At 35.9% G+C, this 25,942-nt stretch overlaps 1 protein-coding gene across 1 annotated transcript in view; it reads left to right on the top strand.

Annotated features, from left to right (window-relative positions):
* Positions 1–25,942, top strand: part of Cralbp (Cellular retinaldehyde binding protein) — a 77,648-nt gene that overhangs the window by 27,700 nt on the left and 24,006 nt on the right. The window contains exon 2 of the mRNA XM_069830506.1: positions 23,790–23,982. Within this exon, the coding sequence (XP_069686607.1) occupies positions 23,796–23,982 (187 nt within the window). The 5' untranslated portion in view covers positions 23,790–23,795. The remainder of the gene's footprint in view (positions 1–23,789; positions 23,983–25,942) is intronic.

Below are 25,942 nucleotides of genomic sequence, written 5' to 3'. Positions count from 1 at the left end.
ACTAAGACTTTCGTGGTTCGAATCCTGCCTGGGAAGGAAACTTATTTTTTTTTTTGTTCCTTATTCAAATTTATTCCCAATACTTTTCGATTGCTGGTAATATTCATGTTCTGGGAATAATAAGTTAATTAAGTAGCAAAATATCGCTGCAATCGAAAAGTATTGGGAATAAATTTGAATAAGTAACAAAAAGTTTCCTTCCCAGGCAGGATTCGAACCACGAAAGTCTTACCTACCAGTCTATCGTGCTCTGGAGTGAACAAGGCTCTGAAATCAGCTACAAGGGCCGATCCGGTTTTTTTGTCACTACTGTACATTTCAATTTTATTCTTTACCAGGCTCAACTTTTACTCCTTTTCTTGTTCCATTTCGCATTTAAAATTGAAAATATTATCTCTACATAGAAATTAGAGGCAGGAATGCTTTAAAAAACCAGAAGGAGAAACACACTACTTTTGTCCTGTACGACCGTCATAAGGGACAAGATTTTCCCTTCTTGTCTGACAAGTCAGGTCCAATAAACCTCAAGTATATACGCGTGTATTTTTCCTACAAAAAATTCCATCATTAGTAAATCATTGTGTATTGTAAGGAGAAAGTCTTGCAATGTAATGATTCACTGCATTGTCTTTTTCTGCTTACACCCAACACGATATCTGCCCAGCGGTGCGTAACAATTATTTACACTGTAATCGACCTACTTCTGTCTATTCATATCCTATCAGTGCAGTGGTCTGTTAATATTGTAATTAATTAAAAACATATCAACAGCAGACAATTCCCACGCTCTAGGCTACACCACGGGGAGTCTTTTGTCTGTGTTCAAATCGTACGACGAGCGGAGGTAGGCTGTCGTTTTCTTGTATTTAGTTACCTTAATGGAGGGCCAGAGGTCACATGTGCAGAACAAGGTTGCTGAATGTACGCTTTGTAACAGAGACGTGTGACGCAACAATGCAGGAATGTGTGCCAACGCCAGGCTTGCCACACGTGCATATTGTAACATATTCGAGCTTCGAGTCGTATTTGCTAGACAGAAAAATATGAGTCATTAAATAATACGTATTTGCCAATTTCGGACGGCTAAAATGCGGATGATGAAGGTACGAATGTAACATAAAATCACTGCGTGAAGGAAGCTCCACAGCATTAAAGCAAAATTGACTACGGTAAAACTTCTCTATAATGGGCATCTATGACAGAAAAAAAATGGCAGTGACAAATATGGAAATGTGACGTAAGATATTTTTGCTCTGTCTTCTAACTGGACAATTCTCAAATTTTCTGAAAGTACTCTTACATGCATAATTTTTGGAGATATATGGTCTACAATTCTACATAACGTTAGAGCATTGGTTAACATTAAATACCTTACTTTATGCCGATGATCAAGTCATAATTTCCAATTCAGAGGATAATTTAAAAAGAGGATTATATACATTAAATAAAATATTAAAAGATTTTGGGATGGAAATTTCAGCACAAAAATCAAAAGTAACGGCATTTTTAGGACAAGACCCAGTCAGAAGTAAGATAATACACAATAATCAATGCCTCGAACAAGTACAAAATTTCAATTATCTGGGTTGTGAAATATCTTATCAAAATTAAAAAGATGTGAACAAGAAAATTATCAAATTTACACAAATTCTAGGAATAATAAACAATACATTAAAAGCTAAATTAGTACAAAAATCTACACAAATAAAAATATACAATACACTAGCATTACCCTCCCTTCTATACGGAAGCGAGATTTGGACATTAAAGAAAAAAGACATGAACAGAATCAAAGCAACGGAAATGAAATTTTTTCAGGAGGACAGCAGGATATACTCTTTTAGACCGAAAAAGGAATGAAGAAATTTTAGAGCAATTAGAAGTGGAGTCAGTAGAAGAAAAAATCAGCAAATACAAATCCAATTGGCTAGATCATGTAAGAAGAATGGAAAATTCAAGAATCCCAAAAATTATGATGCAGTATAAACCAGAGGACATCGTCGACCAGGAAGACCTTTTAGAAGACTGCTAGATGGGGCCGAAACAGGTCTACAGAGGCCTAATTCGTGAAGGATGATGATGATGATGAATTCTACATAACTTCATATGCTGGAGAGGTGATAACAGGAGAAAGAAGAATGAAGTGCTTTAGATTTGCTGATGATATGGCATTATTAGCAGAAGAGACGATACTAAGGAATATGCTACTACAACTGAATGACAGCTGTGAGAAGTATGGGATGAAGATAAATGCAAACAAGATAAAGACCATAGTCATTGGAAGAAAGGTAAGGAAGGTAAACGTTCAAGTTCGAAACGAGGCAGTAGAACAAGTCGACAGATCCAAATACTTGGAGTGTACTATAAGCAGTAACAGGGCTGCTGCAAGAAAATCAAAAGGAGGACAACAAAGGCAAAGGAAGCAGTGTTGCCAACAGTTGTTCGTATAATCCCGCTAGACGACTTTCGAATACCCGCGATTTTCTAGCAAATATCTCTAGATTTTAATGTATACTTATTATTAAATAATAATAATAATAATAATAATAATAATAATAATAATAATAATAATAATAATAATAATAATAATAATAATAATGGTCAAGATAGAGCATCCACCCGCCAATGTAATGAATATTGCATACTTTTTTAATTCCGAATGTGGCGCTATAAAGCAATTTTGAACACTTTTATCACAGACACAACATATTTAAATTCTTATTGCACTATATATATATATATATATATATATATATATATGTGTTACAGTTAAAACCCAAAATCCGAAAAAAAAAAAAAAAAAAAAAAAAAAAAAAAAAAAAAAAAACAGTTTCAACTAATAATAACTAGTTTGAAAATATAGATAGATAGATAGATAGATAGAAAGCGAATTTTCGTAAGATCTAGAATCAATGACAGGTTAGGTTTGGTTTGTATAGGTTTTATTTAGACGTTTACCACACCAAAACCTAAACAAACCAAACCTAACCTGACATTGATTGTAGATTATACGAAAACTCACTTTCTATCTTTATTTGCTTAAACTAGTTTTTACTAGCTGAAACTGGTTTTGACGGATTTCGGGTTTTAACGGTAACATATATAATATGGAATTATCACTACATTAACACGTCCATTATTTCACAGAACATACACAGAACGAATTAAACGTAATTATGAAAGCCGCTTATAATGCTAATATGAATTTCATTTCAGAAATTTTAAAGATTAAAAACCGCTAATATTCCCGCTAAACGGGATAATATAATTTTACCCGCGAGATGGTTATCCAAAAAAGCTAGATTTAGCGGGAAAACAGCTGAATTGGCAACACTGAAAGGAAGCTTTTAATTGGAAAAGAAACATCTGCGAACTAAGGAAGAGACTAGTGAAGTGCTTTGTGTGGAATGTGGCATTTTATGGAGCAGAAACATGGAAATTACGACTAAGTGAACAGAAGCGACTGGAAGCATTTGAAATTTCGATATGGAGAAGAATGGAGAGTGTGAAATAGACAGACAGAATAAGAAATGAAGCTGTGTTGGAAAGAGTGGGTAAAGAAAGAACGATGCTGAAGCTGATCAGAAAGAGGAAAAGGAATTGGCTGAGGAGAAAATGCCCACTGAAAGATGCACTTAGAGAAATAGTGAACGGGAAAAGAGTTCGGGACAGAAGACGATATCAGAGATAGACGACATTAAGATATACTTATGCGGAGACTAAGAGGAAGGCAGAAAATAGGAAAGATTGGAGAATGCTGGATTTGCAGTGAAAGACCTACCCTTGGGCAGAAAGCTATAAATGAATGAATTGTGTCACATGTAAAAATAATGAACAAGAGTCGTTACAGCCAGTTTGTTAAACCATCGCCGTCTGATGTTCTTGTAACAATCATTTTAAAAGTGTAAAAATTGAACAATTGAGTCAGAAGCTTCCAATTCTGCTTGTGCCACACTTGATTCCGTATTTCCTGAATGTCTGTATAGCAGACAGCGATGATTGAAGGCACAGGAAGGATTGTGAAGACCTTACCTAGGACACGTAGGAGTATATTTTATGAAGATTAGTTTATTACCACGAGCAACCTGGAAGTTTCAAGATTACCTCGCCTCGAAACCACACAAATACTCCACCTACCAAGAAGCAGTGGTTTTCCTTGACTACAAGAATAAGCAATGACAGTTCCGAAAATGTATCTCACAGGTCCAGACTCTTATAGCGACAATTTATGTACGTATTGTTAAACATTCCGGCCATAGTACATAATATATTACGGCTGAAGTGCGCAGTTTTATTCTCCTGAGCAAACCATGGTCACGCGTTTGAATTTCAGTCAATTGTCAATATTAAGTCCTGTGTTGTCTCAGGTAGAAAGTCCATTGTCGTACTGTCCCCACCTTAAATGTGTCGAGGCATATTCCGGTAGACTATGAAAAATTTAGGCCTACATAATTACATTTTTCTCAAGCACCACTATATTTCGTTTCAGGCTCTCTGGAACATGTTACGAGTATATCTTAATGCGATCTCTCGATTTCTCCCCGGATTGTTCCATTTTCTTATGCCTATCCAGAAACTTAGTTTTAAATTAATTTTCTATTCTACGGTTGAATAATAAAACATAATTAACATGTGTTAAGACAGATTGGAGTGAACACAGTTATATGAAAACGGAATAGCTATGTTTTAGTGACGAAATTTTATTAGTCAACATGTCATGAAATACACATAAGCAGACAATAAAATACTTAGGAACATATTTGGAAAGTATGAGAAAAACGAATGACAGAAATAAGCATGATGAAAGAAATGTAAAATGGGTTTTAAAACGTAATTATTAACGGTGTTACTAATAAAAACTCTATATACAGACGTTTAACTGTCTTAATACTTATTCAATGAGTAGCTCGTTTATAAGTCGTGTGTAAATTCCTTACTAATAATCACTACATACGTCGTGTATAACAGTACAACTGTTACACAGCTACGTCATAGTTTCGTCATTACTTCGTTACGAAAGGTAACAGAATATCTGAGGTTCTCTATTGCATCCGGTAGAACGCTCTAGTGTGGCGTGTTAAATATCGATAGTACAACTGGCTCTAATCCATTTCCACACTACATTTTGGTCAAAGAGTACAAGCCACAGCAATATTCTAATAATTCTATGATCTTTGGTTTGTTCTTCTGTGGTTACAAGGTAACCATCATCATAAAATGACAGTAGATACGAACAGCTGTTAGAGGGGCGGCCATTTTTTCCCTATATACAACGCTTAAACAAGGGGTTTCGTGTATATAACTACTGCAAAGCAATTCTCATTGTATAGTTACAGCCTGTTTATACGTCCATAGTTATTCACGGTTTATTAGTAACGTTTTCTGTCTCAACTCTGCATAAGTCTCGTATAAAAATATACACGGTTTATTAGTAAGACTGTAAGTATGTAAGTCTGTGTGAAATATAAGTAGCTCTACTTATGTCCACTGGGCTGCAAAAAATTTCCGAGTCGAAGTCGCTATCGATTTGAAATATTATCGTGTTACGAGGACTTCGCTGTATGTATGAAATAATTTTACAAACACATCTGAACTGGCCTGAATTTTCTAAAGAGTTTTATTCCATGCAAAAGAGAAATGTGTAGTTAAATGTTTCAATTAGATTCTATTTCCAGTTCTGTATCTGTATTTGTAATAAAATGTTATATTTATAATAAAATTGATACATTTTTGTTAATACATATAAAACGTAACTGGCCGTATATATCGATTGTAACAATGACAGCATCCAGGGATAATAAGGAAGGCTGTGGAATACCATATAAACTGCAGTTTCACTATTTTCGTATAGTATTCTTATTAATGTTGTAAAATAAAAGTATATGAATAATTTAAAATCAATTCATGTTAATAACTTGAACATGATATAAAAGTCCAGTTCGATACCCGGTCCCGGAATAATTTTTCCCTTGAACTTATTCACATTAGCTTCACGGGGAGCTATACCCGAAAGCCAGATTTGCAAGAATGAATTCCTTAAAAATATGAATATCACAATAATACCCAACATAGAACATCAGCGTTTCACACAATTACAGGAATACTACGAAACCTGTCACTTACGATTTTTTTTCTACAATACGGTATATGGTCGCACAAAAATAAGTAGCTTAAGTACGAAACACACGTATTTATTAATGTACTGCCTATTTCGCAATTCTTTCCATTAGTTATAACCTATTACAGTTCAGATATTTCAATATAATACAGGGACATCACTTTATTTTTACCAACATTTTTAACATTAACCTGGCTATACTCGGAAACACTGTTGCCCCCTTCCATTACAGGAGTTTGGTGTTACTAGTGCAATATGTAAACAAATCATTTTACTAGGTATAGGAGGAGGGAAAAGTAGTGTATCCATTTATGTTGTAGGGAAATACGATATTACGATTTTCAGTTTGATCATCACTTTTACGGAATTTATCAAAATACAGTAGAGTAGTAACATTTTTTTTCTAAAAACTCAACTTTTCAGGCGGCTATGTTCGTTATGTAATGCCTACTTTATTTAGCATATTAATTATTGATATTAACATACAATATAGAGAGTGCATTTAAATTGAGGGGGTCATAAGTAAAGGGCTGTAAGTGCACTTAAGTTACTTTTGAGAAAATGGGGATTAAATATTTAAGCTTTCGTAAAACCGGTGAAATTTTTATTTAAATTTTAATGTGTGATGCGATTAAAATATCCCTTTGCCACTAAAATTTTAGATACTTCAGCTTACACTGGATGCACTTAACTCATGTTATTACAAATGTCACTAGCATTCCTTTGCTTCTAGCCACCTCAATTCAAAATAAGCTAATATGAATTTTTAAACAAGTTGCTGAAAATGATTGCCGTTCATTACAATGCAGGCTTCAATTCTTTACGCATATTATTAAAAACATTTTGAATCATATCCTCTGAAATTGAATTTATCGTTTCTTGAATATAATTTTTTAGTACGATATTATTAATATAGGTTCTTTCTTCTATAGAAAATGCAACCATATTTCTGAAACACACTATACACTGCAGTGTTTACTTCAGTGCTTGAAGACTTCGAACGCAACAGCGGCCGTAAGTTTGTGTGTCTGACGGGAGCAAGGACATTAGTGAAGGGGTGAGAGTGAAGTACATTCAGAAATGCAGGTACAATAAAATGCAAGTAAAAATAAAATGATGTCCCTGTATTTACTTACGCTATAACTTGTTCACTTAATACAATTTTGCACGTACTGTATATTGCTAAGACAGTTAACTATGGAAAGTTTATGTGTGGATTGCCTAACGACTTTTCACAGATACTTTCGGCGTCCACGGAGTCGTCTGAGAGTCAATATTGTAGGTCACTTCCTAGCAATGTTGATACCGATCCCTGTTAGAATGGAGCATTTATTTTATTAATTTGTTCCTGCCGGGCTTCCTTCGCGTGCAGGGTCCGTAATTCAATTCTCATTAGACATCACCAAGAAGACAAACCTCGCCCTGTTACATAATGCTTTGAATGAAATTCATTGCACAGGACAAGCTCTCCGCTTCCTGCTGCGGGGATTTCACGTGTAATTTATTGCCCGCTTAGGCACCCACACGAGGAAATGCCTCCGGAGAAATTTCAGCCTAAGCACACGGATAAACGAAAGAGAGAAACTGCACAGAGAAAGGGTTCACTCTCCTGTCGTTGTAGGCATCAACATTTCTTGTACAAGTACTCTGCACCCATATTAGTTCGTCCTGAATTTGTATTACTTAAAATAAAAAAAATGTACAACATTTCAATAGTTATTTTTGCACAATCGTGTTTTTTGTTGTATTTACAACTATTATTGTTAGACCTTGAAAGTTAGAATTCCCGCATAGAAAGTTGTTGCTAGGGAAACCATTTTTCATAACAAAAACTATAGTACTGAAATAGACCCATTACGGTGCACTTATTGTTACTTAGTTACCATTACAGTATAGTTTTGCGAAGGCTTTAGAATAATATTGCTCTAAATTTTCAATGCAATATTTATTTATTTATTCATTTATGTATTTATTTATTCATTTATTCTTTTATTCATTTATTCATTGATTGATTGATTGATTTATTTATTTTATCTACTTATCTATTTACCTATTTATCTATTTATTTATTCATTCATTCATTTATCCATTCATTTATTTACTTTATTTATTATTTGTAGTGTCATCAATATTTATGCCAGTTATGGAGTATCACTACATTTCTGTATACGAGTTTCATGATAACTTTCTATTACATTTACCCACAATTAGTATGCAATCCTGACAGTCTGTTTAACTAGTAACTCTTCTACTTCCGCTATTAAATTAACTCCAAACAGTAAATTTCCTCTTATTGGTCTTAAATATCTACCATCTGTTAGTTCTACACTTTATTTACGTTCCTTCCTGCATTCTATTCTTACCAACATAAATTTGTATTACTTAAAATTAGAAAAAAAATTACAACATTTTAATAGTTATTTTTGCACGATCGTGTTTTTTGTTGCATTAACAGCTATTGTTGTTAGGCCTTGAAAGTTAGAATTCCCAAAGGAAAGTTGTTGTTAGGGAAACCATTTTTTCATAACAAAAACTATAGTACTAAAATAGACCCATTACAGTTACTTAGTTACCATTACACTACAGTTTTGCGAAGGCTTTTCATTAATATTGCTCTAAATTTTCAATGCAGTATTTATTTATTTACGTATTTATTTATTTATTTATTTATTTATTTATTTATTTATTTATTTATTTATTTATTTATTTATTTATTTATTTTATTTAGTTATTTACTTATATATTTATTTTATTCATTCATTTATTTGTTTTATTTATTATTTGTATTGTCATCAACATTTATACCAGTTATGGTGAACCACTACATTTCTATATAAGAGTTTCATCATGTTTAACTAGTAACTCTTCTACTCCCGCTATTAAATTAACTCCAAACAGTAAATTGCCCCTTATTGGTCTTAAATATCTACCATCTGTTAGTTCCACACTTCCTGCATTCTATTCTTATTAACATAAATGTTATATATATAATTACGCTCTTCTACACCCCATCTTACATCTTACTCTTCCTGCTTTACGGTATATTCTATTGATCACTATTACTCTTGTTTAACCTCCTTTTTTTAAATTCTTATAATTTCATATTACATAAAAGTACATTACATTTCACCACTCAAATTATTTTCATTTCTGTGATTGTAAATATAAATTTCGCGGAGAAATTGTCTGGGTCTTACAGGCCAGTACCCGTAAAGGAGGGATAATATTTTTCGATCACACACGAGACATACAATGGAGAGGTCTGCTGGACGCAAGGACCACCTCCTAAAGACAACACGAACACAGATACAGACAACGGACAGAACGTCCAAGGTAGATGGAAAGTAATTTCCAATCTGGCATTCGTCTTTGCGAGTGGGGAAACTCCCACACTCAGATTGGTCGATTTCGGAATATGAACTCGGGCCTCTCTAATTCGAGACTGACAAGGTAACGTTCAACTCTGGAAGGTTGCGTAGGACCTTCAAATTTTGCACACTGATACGTTTTTTTATTGTAAGATGTTGTGCCAGAAAAAGTTGCGAAAATAATATGCAAGGTAATTAAAACGATATTCCGAATATCGCTGTGAATCTATGTGGATCTACTCTAGTAGTTGTGGCGCCTTTTGAGTGCAGCTTGTGACAGAGACGAGGGAGAAACAAGGCTGCAACTCAACCTTTGTAAACAGCAGAGTTAAATAGGGTCTGTCATTACGAAAAAAATACGAACTAAATTCATGGAATTAAACAAAGTCATAGTACGAGGGGGATCCAGGAAATAACGACCGTTTTGTTGTAATAATTAAAAAAAATATATTTATTTGAAAAAACAAAGTCTGTTACATACAAATGTCTGTCGCCCATTGTTGAACATTTCGCACCATTTTCTCACATTTCTTTCATTCATTACAGTATCACCATACATTCTTTCAATTGCCGGTAAATTTCTGCAGGTTTCAAATGTCGGGCATTCAAAAATCGAATCACACTCCTCACCTCACAGTCGGCGGGATTATCAATCGCGTCGTTCATTTTGAAGTAACACAAAATGCGCAATGGCGACTTGTTGCAACCAGTACTCACAACATTATGAGAACACATGTTAAGGAAGCCAGTTGACCTTCAAACAAGGAAGGGGAGTCAGCTGCGCGGCGGGTATGCGCGAACGGTCGTTATTTCCTGGATCCCCCTCGTACATTAAATTGGTAGAACATCTTTAATGGTCTCACAAATTAAACCTATAGCTCTACAGCTACAGTTCACTGTTATGTACGACGTCAGACTGCGTACTTGCCAGTCACTGCCTACCGACACAGGCACTACAGTACACAGAGCTTGCCGTCTTGCGAGCGACAGCATCAGGGCTTCCAAACTGTCAAACTACTACAAATATTCCAAATACTATTTTACTGTCTTATAGATCTATTTCGAATTTTCTTTTCCACAGAAAATTTGTTATAAATGCGACCTTTCATTGTACAAAATTTGAAGCTCCTATCCAACCTTTCTATGTTGAACATTCCCTTGTGAGTCGATATTATCGCCTCGACCACTACGCTCGGTACATTTCTTAGACCGAATATAAATTTAATACTTCAATCTAACTTTGTGTTGATGGAATTTCTTATTCCGGATACCCACTAAATGACATATTTGCATCCTGTATTTCTTGTTCGAATAAACTACAGGGATATCATTTTATCTTTACTAACATTTCTCATATTAACCTGGCTGTACCTTTGGATCAACGATTTAGAACCGGAAACGCCGTTTGCTATTCCCTTCCACGAATGGAGTTCGATGATACTGGCGTAATGTACACACAAATCACTTTACTAGGTATAGGAGGGAAGAAAAGTAGTTCATATATTTACGTAAACTAAAAAATATCACGCTTTTGAGTTTGATAATTTTCATTAGGTTTTTGTTTAAGCAAAATACAGTACAGTATTAACAACAGGTGTTTTTACTCACGAACTGAGCTATCCATTCGGACGTATTCATTATGCAGTGTATATTGTACTGTCTACAACACATTAGCGTACACAATAGAGAATGAAGTTAAATTGAAAAATAATTATAATATGGATGTTTAAACACATTTTTGAAAATGGTGCCGTTCATTTCGATACAGGCTTCAGTTTTAATGTGCATATTATCGCACTATACACTATTGTACGTAATTCCAATTACCAGGTTCGTATCAGTATCAGTAACTCATGTTGAAATAATTCTGTACCTATTCTAAAAGAGTACCTTACGTACTGTAAATTCAATCTTCACTTCTGCCCGATCCGAAAAGATAAAATTACTTAGACATGCTATCTACTGTCCGTCCAAGTGGTTATGTCGCAGGATCGTAGAGGGAGGAAATCGCGTGACAATTACTTAACGAGGCCCTTTTATTTAAGTTGTTTTAAACAATTGTATGGGTATAATATTACGAAGACGTCCAATTCCTAACAGAAATTAATGTTCTCAGAAAAGAGCCAAGACAGCCCAGCCACTAGACTTTACAGAGAGGCGAATAGAGCAGGTGGGGGAAACCGGAATGCGACGTAGGCAAATGGACGACAGTACCTGTGCGAAAATGGTTCAATATTCAAAGCTCTTTCGTCACTGGAAAACGCGAGCATATTTTTGGAACGTACCGTTTACTGTGACCGTAAGGCTACTATGACTGTATATGCGGTCTTGGATCTGTGTGAGGACAGTTGAGCTTCATCAGTAGAAGGGGTGGGAGTGAAGTACAGTCAAAAACTCAGGTACAATAAAAATTGAAGTAAAAATAAAATGATGTCCCTGTATAATAATAACACATATTGTATGTCAGAGGAAGAACAATTGTTTGTATGTATATGAAGTCTGATTAGTGTAATATGTAGCTAGTCGGCGATGTATACAATGGAGGGGGAAAGGAACTGGCCACCCTACCCCATTATAATCCTGACCTAGTTACCTCATTAATGATGCCTTCTTATTATGACTTGTGAGGTTCCGACTTGTCTTCGGACAGTTGACTAAACAACAACAAACAATAAAGGCCCATTCACAATGAAAATTAAACATAACCGTAACACACAAGTTTGCGCCCAGGTTATCAAATGGCATCATTCACAATGATTCACATAAGCATTGCCGTTAAACGTTAACATGAAAGTCTGCAAACTCCAAACTTTCATGCTATGCTTATGTGATCTGCAAACAGTACACAATCGTGGAGCGCTGAAGTATACGACAGAATATGAGGAAGTGGCGTCATTGTTATGTTTCCATAGTTACCAAGTATCTTTGCGGTTATGTTTATGTTCCCATCGTAAATGTTCTTGATTTTACCGTAACGTTTACATTTTTAAGTTAACGCTTACGTTATGTTTAATTTTCATTGTGAATGAGCCTTAACACATGTGATGTGGCTTTGTGAGAAATTTTTAGCCCCAATCTGTTCTAAGACTACACTCTAGATTTGTGATGATAGAATTTTTTAGTCCAATACATATTAATATACACTTTTGTTCTAGCTTTATGAAGACATTTCTTAGTCCAAATACTTATTAATTGGTGATATCAAGATGGTATTTAGCGAGATGAGGTCGAGGATTCACCATGGGATTACTTGATATTCGCCTTAAAGTTGGGAAAAGCCTCGGAAAAACCTAACGAGGTAATCAGACCAAATGGGAAACAAACCCACGCCTGAACGTGACCTCGGATTAGCAAACAGACACCCTATTGCCTGGAACACCTGGTAGCCTTTCCTGACAAACATGTGTAAGGCGACAGCTACAACCAGAATCACAGAACTTTGTTAATTCCTGTTGAGCTTGACCTTAGAACAAAGGAAAGGTTATTTACCACTGCGGTTTTGTGGTTAAAATAATATTCTTCGTGATGAGATAAAAGTAGCGTCCTCTGGTAATTATTATATCACGAAGTCAACATTTCTTGGAAAAGAGGTACAGATGTCATTACTTCCAAATCAGAGTGCTAACGTAACTTTCAAGAGAACTTGAATAACTTATAAGTTAAATTTTAAGCTCTTTTGTAAGGCTCTGACTGGTGTACCAATTCTTAGGTCCAGGTGTGCCGCGAAATAATATGAAACTTAAAAAAATATATATTAAAATATTTTTCGAAATCTTGAGCGTTGTACATTTCGTCCCAATATTTCATTTTGGTAGAATGTTAAGAGTTTTTCCGGGGTTGGGGAACACTGCCTTAGACCACCCGATGCCTGGTTATGGGTTATGTTCTTTTTTTATTGGTTTATTTTACGCCGATTTATCAACTGAAATGATTATCTAGAACCTGGGTGAAATGAAGGTGATAAAACCGGCGAAATGAGTCCAGGGTCCAGCGCCGAAAGTTACCCAGCATTTGCTCGTAATAGGTTCAGGGAAAACCCCGGAAAAAATCTAAACCAGATAACTTTTCCCAACAAGAATTTCAACCCGAGACCCCTAGTTTCATTGTCAGACTTCCTAACCGTTATTTCATAGCGATGGATTGGGTTATGTTAAATGATATTCACATTAAGGACGATGAAACTACATAGAGTATTAAATTTGAAGTGTTTTAGTTTGTTAGAATTGGAATCATCGCGTTCAAAAGTTTTAGGCTGGTAAACCAAAATTTCTACCTAATGAGAACAGAAATGCCTATGTGCTGGCTGGAGGATGAACAAGTGGACAGACAGAAAAGCAAGCAAACAGACAAACACGAAAATAACATTTGGATGAACAGACAGACAGATATAGAGGAAGGCAGGCAAACGACAAATGATTGACGTGTAGACAGATGGACAAACCAAACGATCAATATCAGAATTCTGATAGGTAAATATATTTGTAGTCCAATAATCGACGTTTTGACAATCGTTTCATTTCATGATCGTCGCGTTTTCCTATGAGAGAAATTAATTAATTCTCAAACATATATTTAGAGTGAACTATACATACGTAATGTCATTAATTTCAGGGGGTTATTTTTTAGATACTTCAAACAAAAAAGTATAATACAACTTTGCTCGTTTTTGTTTCCTTTTCGAGATAAAAATTGTTCTATGTGAAACATTTCATAGCGTGTTTTGGTGAAGCAATTCATTTAATTCCTAATATGATCAGTCAATTTAGGAAAGCAGTGTATTATGATAATAAATTATTGAAAAAATGTTAGTTTAATGTTCAGAAATTTCATCCCAACAAATTAATCTGACATTATAAAATTCCTTTGCAGAACGAAGTTACATTTGTTCAGATGAAATTTCTACACATTTAAAGGACAAAACTAAAATTCTTTCAATCATTTATTATCATAATACACTACACTCTTAAATAAAAATGGTTTACAGTGTTCATTGCTTTTAAAATCTAAAATAGCTCTTATTGCTCTCTTAACATATATTCGTAAGTTATTGTCACATCATCCCATCGACTAATGTACTAATAGTTTTTTTTAACAATGCAAAATAAGCTAAATATAAAAGAAACGAACAAAGATATTTTTTCCAAATATTTTGACATGCCTTCGTGTTATGCATTTGTAAAATATAGAATACTATTCCTACCTTTAAATTCACTGTATTCACGATGATTAAGTTGATAATGACGTTGAACGTTGCTTTTTTACCGTCCGTAACACCAAACATCGAATGTGGTCTTCCTCTTCACAAAAAAAAAAAAAAAAAAAATTGGTCTTCCCATTCTTTCTAAAAATAGCTTTCTTTTTTTGTTTCTTTGCTTGCAAAAGCTCCTTAGAATGAGACATGTTTGTTACGTTAAACGTTACCTGTACTCCTACAGGGACATCATTTTATTTTTACTTGCATTTTTATTGTACCTGCATTTCTGAATGTACTTCACTCCCACCCCTTCACTAATGTCCTTGCTCCCGTCAGACACACAAACTTACGGCCGCTGTTGCATTCGAAGTCTTCAAGCAGTGAAGTAAACACTGCAGTGTATAGTGTGTTTCAGAAATATGGTTGCGTTTTCTATAGAAGAAAGAACCTATATTAATAATATCGTACTAAAAAATTATATTCAAGAAACGATAAATTCAATTTCAGAGAATATGCTTCAAAATGTTTTTAATAATATGCGTACTGAATTGAAGCCTGCATTGTAATAAACGGCAACCATTTTCAGCAACTTGTTTAAAAATTCAGATTACCTTTTTTTGAATTGAGGTGGCTAGAAGCAAAGGAATGCTAGTGACATTTGTAATAACATGAGTTAAGTGCATCCAGTGTAAGCAAAAGTATCTAAAATTTTAGTGGCAAAGGGATATTTTAATCGCATCACACATTAAAATTTAAATAAAAATTTCACCGATTTTACGAAAGCTTAAATATTTACACCCCATTTTCTCAAAAGTAACTTAAGTGCACTTACAGCCCTTTATTTATGACCCCCTCAATTTAAATGCATCTCTATATTGTATGTTAACACCAATAATTAATATGCTAAATAAACTAACGAACATAGCCGCCTGAAAAGTTGAGTTTTTGAAAAAAAAAATGTTACTACTCTACTGTATTTTGATAAATTCCGTAAAAGTGATGATCAAACTGAAAGTCGTAATATCGTATTTCCCTACAACATAAATGGATATACTACTTTTCTCTCCTCTTATACCTAGTAAAATGATTTGTTTACATATTGCACTAGTAACATCAAACTCCTGTAATGGAAGGGGGCAACAGTGTTTCCGAGTATAGCCAGGTTAATGTTAAAAATGTTGGTAAAAATAAAGTGATGTCCCTGTACTAGACGCTACTGAGAACACGAAGAATACGGTACGGTAAACATGTCAATCATCCCGCAGGAAGGGGGTGGTTTCCAAGACTCGAACCGAGTGCGACGAGTGCGCTTGTGCTCCGTTTGGCTATAACCGCTCTAAATAATAAGCACAATTCTCAAAATGTGGTGAAAACCAGGTTTAAAAAAAAACTTACGGTTACATGGGTAAGCTTTGTAGAGACTTAAGGAACTGATGCTGTGTGATTAGGATTACACTGCGGTGTCAGGTGACTAGCCTAATTTATAGGACAAGTAGACACGAGGAATACGCTTAAGAACCGGTCCTCGCCGGCCTATACTATATGAACTAATGGTTAAGTTCAGCGACAAATAAGATAAGACTAGATGTTTGAATAATGACTTACTTAAATCGATTTTTAATTAACAATGTGGTTTTCAGTAATGACTGAAATGTTAAATAATGATCAATTTAAATAATGACTGACGTTTTAAGCAGTAACGTATTAAATAATAACCGACAACTTTTTAAGCAGTAACATTTTAAATATATACTAACTGACACTTTAATAACATGTCAAATACAGCTACTTTAAGCAGTAATATTAAAAATAGACACTGACCCTTCAAACAATAATAATATTTCAAATAGTAACTGACACTTCAAACAATAATATTTAAAATAGTGATTGACATTTCAAACAATAATATTTCAAATAATAAGTGACTCTTCAAACAGGAACATTCAAAATAGTGACTGAACTATCAAACGTTACCATTTCACAAAGTGGCTCTTCAAACAATAACATTTTAAATAGTGACTCTCTCTTCAAATAGCAACATTCTAAATAGTCACCGACTCTTCACACATTAACATTTCATATAGTGACTGACTCTTCAAACCTTAACATTTTAAATAGTGACTGACTCTTCAAACCTTAACATTTTAAACGGTGACTGACTCTTCAAACCTTAACATTTTAAATAGTGACGGACTCTTCAAATCTTAACATTTTAAATAGTGACGGACTCTTCAAACTTTAACATTTTAAACGGTGACGGACTCTTCAAACCTTAACATTTTAAATAGTGACTGACTCTTCAAAACTTAACATTTTAAACGATGACGGACTCTTCAAATCTTAACATTTTAAATAGTGACTGACTCTTCAAACCTTAACATTTTAAATAGTGACGGACTCTTCAAACCTTAACATTTTAAATAGTGACGGACTCTTCAAACCTTAACATTTTAAATAGCGACTGACTCTTCAAACCTTAACATTTTAAACGGTGACTGACTCTTCAAACCTTAACATTTTAAACAGTGACTGACTCTTCAAACCTTAACATTTTAAATAATGACGGACTCTTCAAACCTTAACATTTTAAATAGTGACCGATTCTTCAAACAATAACATTTTAAATAGTGACGGACTCTCCAAACAGTAACATTTCAAAAATAATGACAGATCTTCAAATTCATTTTAAACAGTGACTGAAATGTCAAGCAATAACATTTGAATAGTGACTGTCCTTTCAAATAGCGACAATAATATTTCAATTAGTGACTTGCAGTTCTAACAGTAACATTTCAGTCACAGCCTTTTCAACTGTGATCGATATTTTAAACTGTGACTGACATGTCAAATAATAGGTTATGCTTCAAAACAGTGAATGATACTCCAAACTACCGAGGAGATTCGCAAAGTTGACCATCCACCGCTGTCCCTTGGGGTGATTTCCAATTTATGAGGGGCACAATGAGACATTCATGCCTAAATGTTTTAGTAGCAGCCTACACCCTTACAGAGGGAAAAAGAATAGGAAGAAGAAGATCATGATGAAGAAGAAATTTCGAACTACTTATATACTCGCATTTTCAATAGTGACTGATACCACAGTCTAGTATATACAGTCACGAAGCTCAATACGTAGTAAATATGCATCCATAGATAGTTGCTAACCACTAGGATCGCTACTATCGCCTCATTACAGACAATGCGAAATAGTACCTGCACAGTCTATTGTTCCTAGCACCCTCACAACTCAAGCTTCGTGACTGTGCTGATACTGTGCTGATACTTCAAATTGTAACTCTCACTATAACAAGAGTAGTAACGATACTTATAATTTAAAATGTTGACCGACATTAATAGGACCATTTACTTCAGTTTGTACAGCAATCTGCTACGAACTGGAAGGTCCAGGGTCCAGTCGTAAGATATATTTATCTCGATAAAAGTACATTGTATGCAGGGAATCTTAGTGTGTCTGGTCTTCAACAGGTTAATAAAAATGTGTGAACAGTATCACCTTTCATGCGCATGTAAACTCGTAAAACACACAGATCCCTGTTCCAGCTGACACTTAAACAAACATTTCCATTTCTTTCCATAAATGGTTGACAATTTTGTCTGCTGATGCTGATTGCCCAAGTCGCAGGTATGCTGAGTAAGCATTCTGAGGAAATGCAATAACATTGCGTTGTCAGGGGTGTCAATCTTTTTTCGCACAGTTACTGACGACATGCAAAAACCTCTCATTCGTTAGAAATTAATTGCATGCACTCATAACAAGAAGTAATGTATGTGTATCTTTACTCATTGCCATATTTTAGCTCCTCAATTACAACTTACTTACTTACAAAAGGCTTTTAAGGAACCCGCAGGTTCACTGCCGCCCTCACATAAGCCCGCCATCGGTCCCTATCCTGTGCAAGATTAATCCAGTCTCCATCATCAATCATATCCCACCTCCCTCAAATCCATTTTAATATTATCTTCCCATCTACGTCTCGGCCTCCCTAAAGGTCTTTTCACCTCCGGTCTCCCAACTAACACTCTATATGCATTTCTGGATTCGTCCATACGTGCTACATGCCCTGCCCATCTCAAACGTCTGGATTTAATGTTCCTAATTATGTCAGGTGAAGAATACAATGCGTGCAGTTCTGAGTTGTGTAACTTTCTCCATTCTCCTGTAACTTCATCCCTCTTAGCCCTAAATATTTTCCTAAGAACCTTATTCTCAAACACCCTTAATCTCTGTTCCTCTCCCAAAGTGAGAGTCCAAGTTTCACAACCATACAGAACAACCGGTAATATAACTGTTTTATAAATTCTAACTTTCAGATTTTTTGACAGCAGACTGGATGACAAAAGCTTCTCAGTCGAATAATAACAGGCATTTCCCATATTTATCCTGCGTTTAATTTCCTCCCGAGTATCATTTATATTTGTTACTGTTGCTCCAAGATATTTGAATTTTTCAACCTCTCGGAAGGATAAATCTCCAATTTTTATGTTTCCAGAAAAGGGCAAAAATGCGACAAAAAATAGAACATTACCTAAAAAAATGACCAAAGACAGAAAATTTAAAATAAAAGTAGGCTATAATTAGTTCGTGTTGAAGTGAAACGAGTTTGTATTGCATCCTGCATTGTCTGTGACGTCTTAGAAAAAAAGATGATATTTCATCAACTTCCGAGCTCTACTAATCACACATCATATCAAGGATGAGGAAGACTGTGATCTCCATTAGTGAGAAACCGTCAGTTACGACTGGCCCCAAGACAGAATGAACCTGCTAGAACACTGATTACGTATAATTGACGTTACAATAAAACGTGTCGAAATGATCACCTTCTATTCAATGGCCCCATTAGAGAAGTTTACTTTTTAAGCTAACAATGCCCCATTCAACCTGGGTAAATATCTCCTCATTCCTGATTCATATCCTACAGCCATATAACGTAATAGATGGTCATCTACGTAACGACTGGCCATACACTTTTAGGAATATAGTAGGTAATTTCTCTATCCATAGGAAGATCTTTATAAAGCCACACTGCTTCAAATTAAAGAAAGTTATAAAACTTCCTTCTAAGAAATATCACTGGATCGAAAGTGGTTATGTGATTAGTAATGTTTATTATGCCCGAGATTAGTGGCACCTCTACTTGAAACTTCCTCCGGCTGAACAAAATACTCCACAAATGTGCATAACTTAAAAAAATAACTATTAGGTTTTCAAAAACATTAAAATTGCTTACTTATGTACAGATATAATACCTATATTACGATACAAGTTATTTTTGAAATTACAAATACAATATATTTTGCATTGAAAATTTAGAGCAATATTATTCCAAAGCCTACACAAAAGTATACTATAATGATAACTAAGTAACAAAATGTGCACTTTGATGGATCTATTTCAGTGTAATTTTATGTTATGAAGAATTTTTATAAATTATCAAAAAACTAAATATAAACATTTACATAGAGATAATAAATTTTACAGGAGAAAAAGTTCGTCCAAAGGGCTGGACTCTGGAAGAGTACCCAAAACGCTCATTGCATTTCCGCGTTGAATACCAATACTTAAGCGTTGACGCAAATAAGTAGTGCAACGGCGATCACCAGTAATGGAGATCAAAATTTGGCCGATTTGAGATACCAAAACTTTAGCGTCATGACTCCAAGGACCGAAGGTCTCCATAGCAAATGGGACAAAGATATAATTGTCTAAACGATGAGCATATTTATTGACTTTCTTCTTCACGGCTAATTCAGCAGCAGATACTGCGCGTCTGGAGGTATTCGGTAAGTGAGATGGAGCTAGAGTGTCAACGCAAGTGGAGTCCCAAATTAAAGCTTTTCCTCTGGACCATGGAATTAAGGTGAGACCATCGGGTCGTTTACCATCCGCGCGACTAATACCTGGTGGTTCCAAAAGAGACGGGATGCCACAAGAAGTCAGAGATCTTTTAATGATATCATTGAGTGATGTATGTCTGGGAATGCGACCCTTGCTCCTCGCACAGCTGAGTGCATGATGGCAGTAAATATCAGCAATTCCCCCGCAAATACAAGAATGGTTTCCCTAGCAACAAGTTTCTGTGTGGGAATTCTAAATTTCAAGGCCTAACAGCAATAGCTGTAAATACAATAAAAAACACGATCGTGCAAAAATGTATATTAAGCATGTCTATTTTTATTCCAGAGAACCTATAGGTTCTGAGAAAAAAAACATGTTGAAATATAGTAAAATTGTACTGGTGAGTCGGCCTTGGTAGCTTAGTCGGTATAGCGCTGGCCTTCTATACTCGAGGTTGCGGGTTCGATCCCGGCCCAGGTTGATAGCATTTAAGTGTGTTTAAATGCGACAGGCTCATGTCAGTAGATTTACTGGCATGTAAAAGAACTCCTGCGGGACAAAATTCCGGCACATCGGCGACGCTGATATAACCTCTGCAGTTGCGAGCGTCGTTAAATAAACCATAATTTTTGTTTTGTACAAGTAAACGATATACCTTCCCCTTAAAAGGATAATCACTGAACACCTTTTACACTCTATAGCTAACCATACAATAAAAATAATAAGAATAGCTTTCATCATATCAGAATTCTTCGTTATCAGTAGGGACCGGATTTTTATGTCATTACATATTATATTCCTTTCAACCTAAGCGTATATAAATAACAAATCTTTGCGAATCTTGTAATTACCATTAATATATTAAAATTTGACAAAACATTTTTTTACATATTTACCCCCACATTACATATTATGGCTTGGTATTACATAAATCTACATATTTAGAGGTTTTATTCATTTTTATTTCTCTAAAAGGGGGAGAAAAAAAACTTCTGCTGGAGAAGTTTACAATTTGAAATACACAGATTTAAAAAGCCTTTTTACCTACCCAAGAAAGGATATATTTCGGGACGAAACATAACGTCCTTAGTTCCAGAAAGTAACAGAGGCACTCATCGCATACCACCCACTGTAAAAATGAATGAACAAAAGACAACCTTTCTCATAAACTACCTTGTATTGTAAAGATCACTCAGAAAGTAGCGTTGCCTTCATGCGGTGGAGTGGGACGAGGACGACATGATTTGTCTCGAACTATAATTGTTCTGCACACGTCTTAACAAGCCGTTCCCATGCAATTTGCAACCTTACTCACTCTCTTCCTAATCCTTCCACGGTCAGCGCGTCTGGCCGCGAAACCAGGTGGCCCGGGTTCGATTCCCGGTAGGGGCAAGTTACCTGGTTGAGGTTTTTCCCGGGGTTTTCCCTCAACCCAATATGAGTAAATGCTGGGTAACTTTCAGTGCTGGACCCCGGACTCATTTCACCGGCATTATCACCCTCATCTCATTCAGACGCTAAATAACCTACTAAAATAAAAAAAAATCCTTCCAGGGAAAACCAGTGTCAAGTCTGACATGAGCCGCAATAAAGTAGCCGACTTTTGAAAAGGAGCTGGAGTGAAGGAACAAACTGGAAAGATGTTGAAATAATAAAACAAATATCTTTTCAGATTATTGCTTGACCTCTTTACTTTAAATTTAGTAGACCTATAGGAAATGGAATTTTCCGAGCAATTGGAAAGCAGGGTTCTCGGCTGGAATAATCTTACCCTTCTGAATGAGACTGGAATGACACTTTTCAAACAACAGTTTGTAAATGCCTATAATTTGAGGTTTTAGCAGGTACTTTGTTTCTTACAGGGAGCAGCTAAAATGCATGTGTCCCACATCTCCTCTTATTTTTTCATAATCCAGTAAAGCGAAACAGTGCTTGCAGTACTGTTGTGTCATTTATTTCACTCAGTTCTCTAGTTTTAGTACTTACAGTATAAAGTGCAAGTGAATTTATCTACTGCTTTTAACTAACTAAAATGGCCCCTGTATCTTCAACCCTAACGACAAAAATAAAATCATTGATTGCGATGGACGAAGCTTTCCCTACAGAAGGAAAAATAGTAATGTGTCAATGTGCGATAAAAAAAAGTCGGGTGCTCTATGAAATCACAACTGAAGAGTCTCACCTACCGTATTTTCTCGCGTAATTTGCGCCCCCGCGTATTTTGCGCACCCTACTTTTAAGGGATTATTTTGAACTTTATTTTTGCTCCGTGTATTTTGCGCACATATTTTACGTACATATTTTTTTTTTAGTGTAATAGGGATTACGTACATATTTTTTTCAGTGTAGTAGGGATTTTCCTTCCCTACAGTCCATCGTAGGTCATTCACCAGCAACTGAAGTACCTGCTTCAGAAAGAAACCCCAAAGCCCCGCTTCTTTAACAATGCTTGTCCTTGGTAGAGACAAATTACCGGTATAGAAAATTAGCCCTACCGTAAATACTTACCTATACATATACTATACCTGGTAAGGTTTATCTTGTCTCAATAGCAATAAAACCAAGTCCCTTCAAATGAGGGTGGAGATTATAGGATGGTTGTAAATTTTCAGGATTCCTTTCAAAACCTTGTTATTGTACAGGCTGCCGGAACTCAGTTTCTTGAAAGACAAGCTCAGTGACGGAACTACACAGTACGAAGAGAGATATTTTGTTATTTTATTTTGCGCTACAGAATGTATCAACTAGTCCCTTCCTTCACTGGATGGATGGACGGCATCCCTCCACTACCCCATCGCCGTAACAATAGAGACGAAGTAAGACATATCTCCTTTCTCTCTCTTTTCACAGTGAGACAAGATACATCACACAGACTTTAATTGAGATAAACTCAGAACAGGACCTCTTATTTGAAAAATCCGCATATTTTACGCACCCCAATTTTTCAGTGGCCAAAGTTAATTAAAAAGTACGCAAATTACGCGAGCAAATACGGTATCCTATACCTGCCAGATATTGATATTAAATATTTTCATGACTTTACATATTTTGGTACATATTCAGCTTATTTTTCTTACATAAATATGTACATATTTCACACCTTGATATTACATAAAAATCCGGTCCCTAGTCATCATTATAAAATCCGTGTCAATTTTTGGAGGAACATTAGGTGGCCACTTAAGGCAGGTTGCGGGCACCCCTGCGGACGTGTTAAGTGGCACAGCTGACGACACCCGTCTGTTGCAGTTGAACATGACGACTACGCGTGTGATCATGTCTTACCAGTGGGGAGAGAAGCCGGGACTCATGAGCCTCAAGGAAGAGGTGGCGCGCGTGGCGAGCCAGGAGCTGCGGGAGGACAAGGCGACCCGCGAGCATGCCCTGGAGCACTTCCGAGCCTGGATAGACAAGAACTGCGACCTGTGCAACTGCAGGACAGGTGAGATCTATCCTTCTATTCGCAGTTCCCATATTTCGTGCCAACCTTCACGCTACGGCAGTTATTATGGGATATTGGAGCAATGGTGGAAAGAAAATGGTAGTGGAAACTGAGTGCTAGGAATCACAACTATCTTAGTCACAATAATGGGGAACATGAACTGTAATATTTTATCTAATTTGATTATGTAATATGGAATTTACTTCACTACGGGTATCGTAACGTCTCGTATTACAATATGAGTTTAATAACCAGTCGAATATTGTAATATGAATTTAATATAAGTATATCATACAACGTTTTATCCATTTTGATAAAAATTAATTTAATAAAAGCAATTGTATTAGTTTTGAACATGTCTTATGTGGAAGTACGGTTGTATTATTATTAGTTTATTTCTCCGAGAGGCGATTCTTTTATGTTTGTTTTATTAGTTTTGAACACGATAGGTTTTTGTTACTTACAACAGAAGAACAGCAATACTAGAAGAAGTAAACAAACATTGTTAAAATGAGGATTCATATATTGAAAATGCTGCATATTTTATTTAATAATTTAATGTGTGGTTCATATTACGCAACAAGGTAAGTCATGTGTTTAGGCCTACAACATTTTTATTAATGATGTAAAGTCCACATTACAAATCAAAGTGGATGAACATGTGTGTGTGTGTGTGTGTGTCTAATGCCTACCCACTTCACTTTGCGTGATTCGGGTTCCGCATACTGCGGATAGATGGCAGGACTGTGACCCACTTCGGCGGATCACGTTATGCATGATGTGTATCTGTGAAGAATTATGTCGTGTGCTAGGGTGAGTGTATGTTAAGTGTTCGTGTAAGTGTAGTGTAGAGAATGGATGAGGATGATGATGGTGAGGAAGGGAAAAGGGGAAACTCGGTGTCGGCACGTAGCCTACTCCTGTCGAATAGCACCAAGGGGTGCGCCAGGCTTAACGTCTCCATCCGATGGACGAATCACTATCAACAGTGACATATGTCTTCCCTTCATATGCACTGCGGAGAGATTTGGGATTTAACCCAGGCATATTGGTGCATAATTTAGTGATTAGAAGTTGTGCACCGCCATCTCTCCTAGTCCCGAGGTAGAAATTTTACAAAACAATTTGACCCCGCCGGGAATCGAACCCGGACCGGCTAGTCTGGAGGCAGACACGCTACCATAGAGCTAACTCGGCGGACAGTGGATAAACATTTATAAATAGATTTTAAAATCCTTAATTAAAGACTAAAAATATCAGTTTTAATCAAAATACTTCTTTATTTCAAACAACAATGTATCTTAATTCGATAAGCTTTTAAAGACGTCACACTAAATCCATCCATAGCGCGACAGCCCACGAAGGGCCAAAGCAGACCAAGCTGCTGCCTCGCGTTCACGTGACTAAGCAGAGCTGAATGATTATTTGTTATTGGTCTTCGTAACCGGACTCCGCTACCTATCGTAGTTCCCTAGTCATTATAGTCCCGTCGCTCTAACTTCCGGCAGCCAATCGCGTTGCAGGTCGGCTACATTTAAACGTGTGCGTCTTGTGATTCGCTGAGGAAGACGTTATTCATTTCTTAAGGCTCGATAAATACTTAATATAATCGCCCGCCATTTTGGCTCTTTCGTTGGCGTTCGCAGAAAGCACACGAAGACGTTACTTGCCGCTCAATTATTTGCTGAATTACAGTGCGTTTGATTTATTATCATAGGAGCTACGACATGATAATGTTTAACGGTGCGGCAAATAGATTCCTCGTATGGTAGCTCGGCAATGAAAGAACAAAAATGACGAACGATACTACCTACCTAGACTTTATAGAGCCTTCATTTCTGAAGACGTAAAGAAAGAGGAGGAGTCACGCCGGGAATAACAGCGCCTCGACTATAGCGATCCCATACACTGGCTGAAATTTCGCGAGAAAATTCCTGCCCTATGAGGACACGAACCAGCG

This window comes from Periplaneta americana, chromosome 7 (assembly GCF_040183065.1).
Source record: "Periplaneta americana isolate PAMFEO1 chromosome 7, P.americana_PAMFEO1_priV1, whole genome shotgun sequence".
In the NCBI taxonomy this organism is placed as follows: domain Eukaryota; kingdom Metazoa; phylum Arthropoda; class Insecta; order Blattodea; family Blattidae; genus Periplaneta; species Periplaneta americana.
Note: the sequence above shows the minus strand (reverse complement) of the source record. Positions and strands in the feature narration are given on the sequence as shown.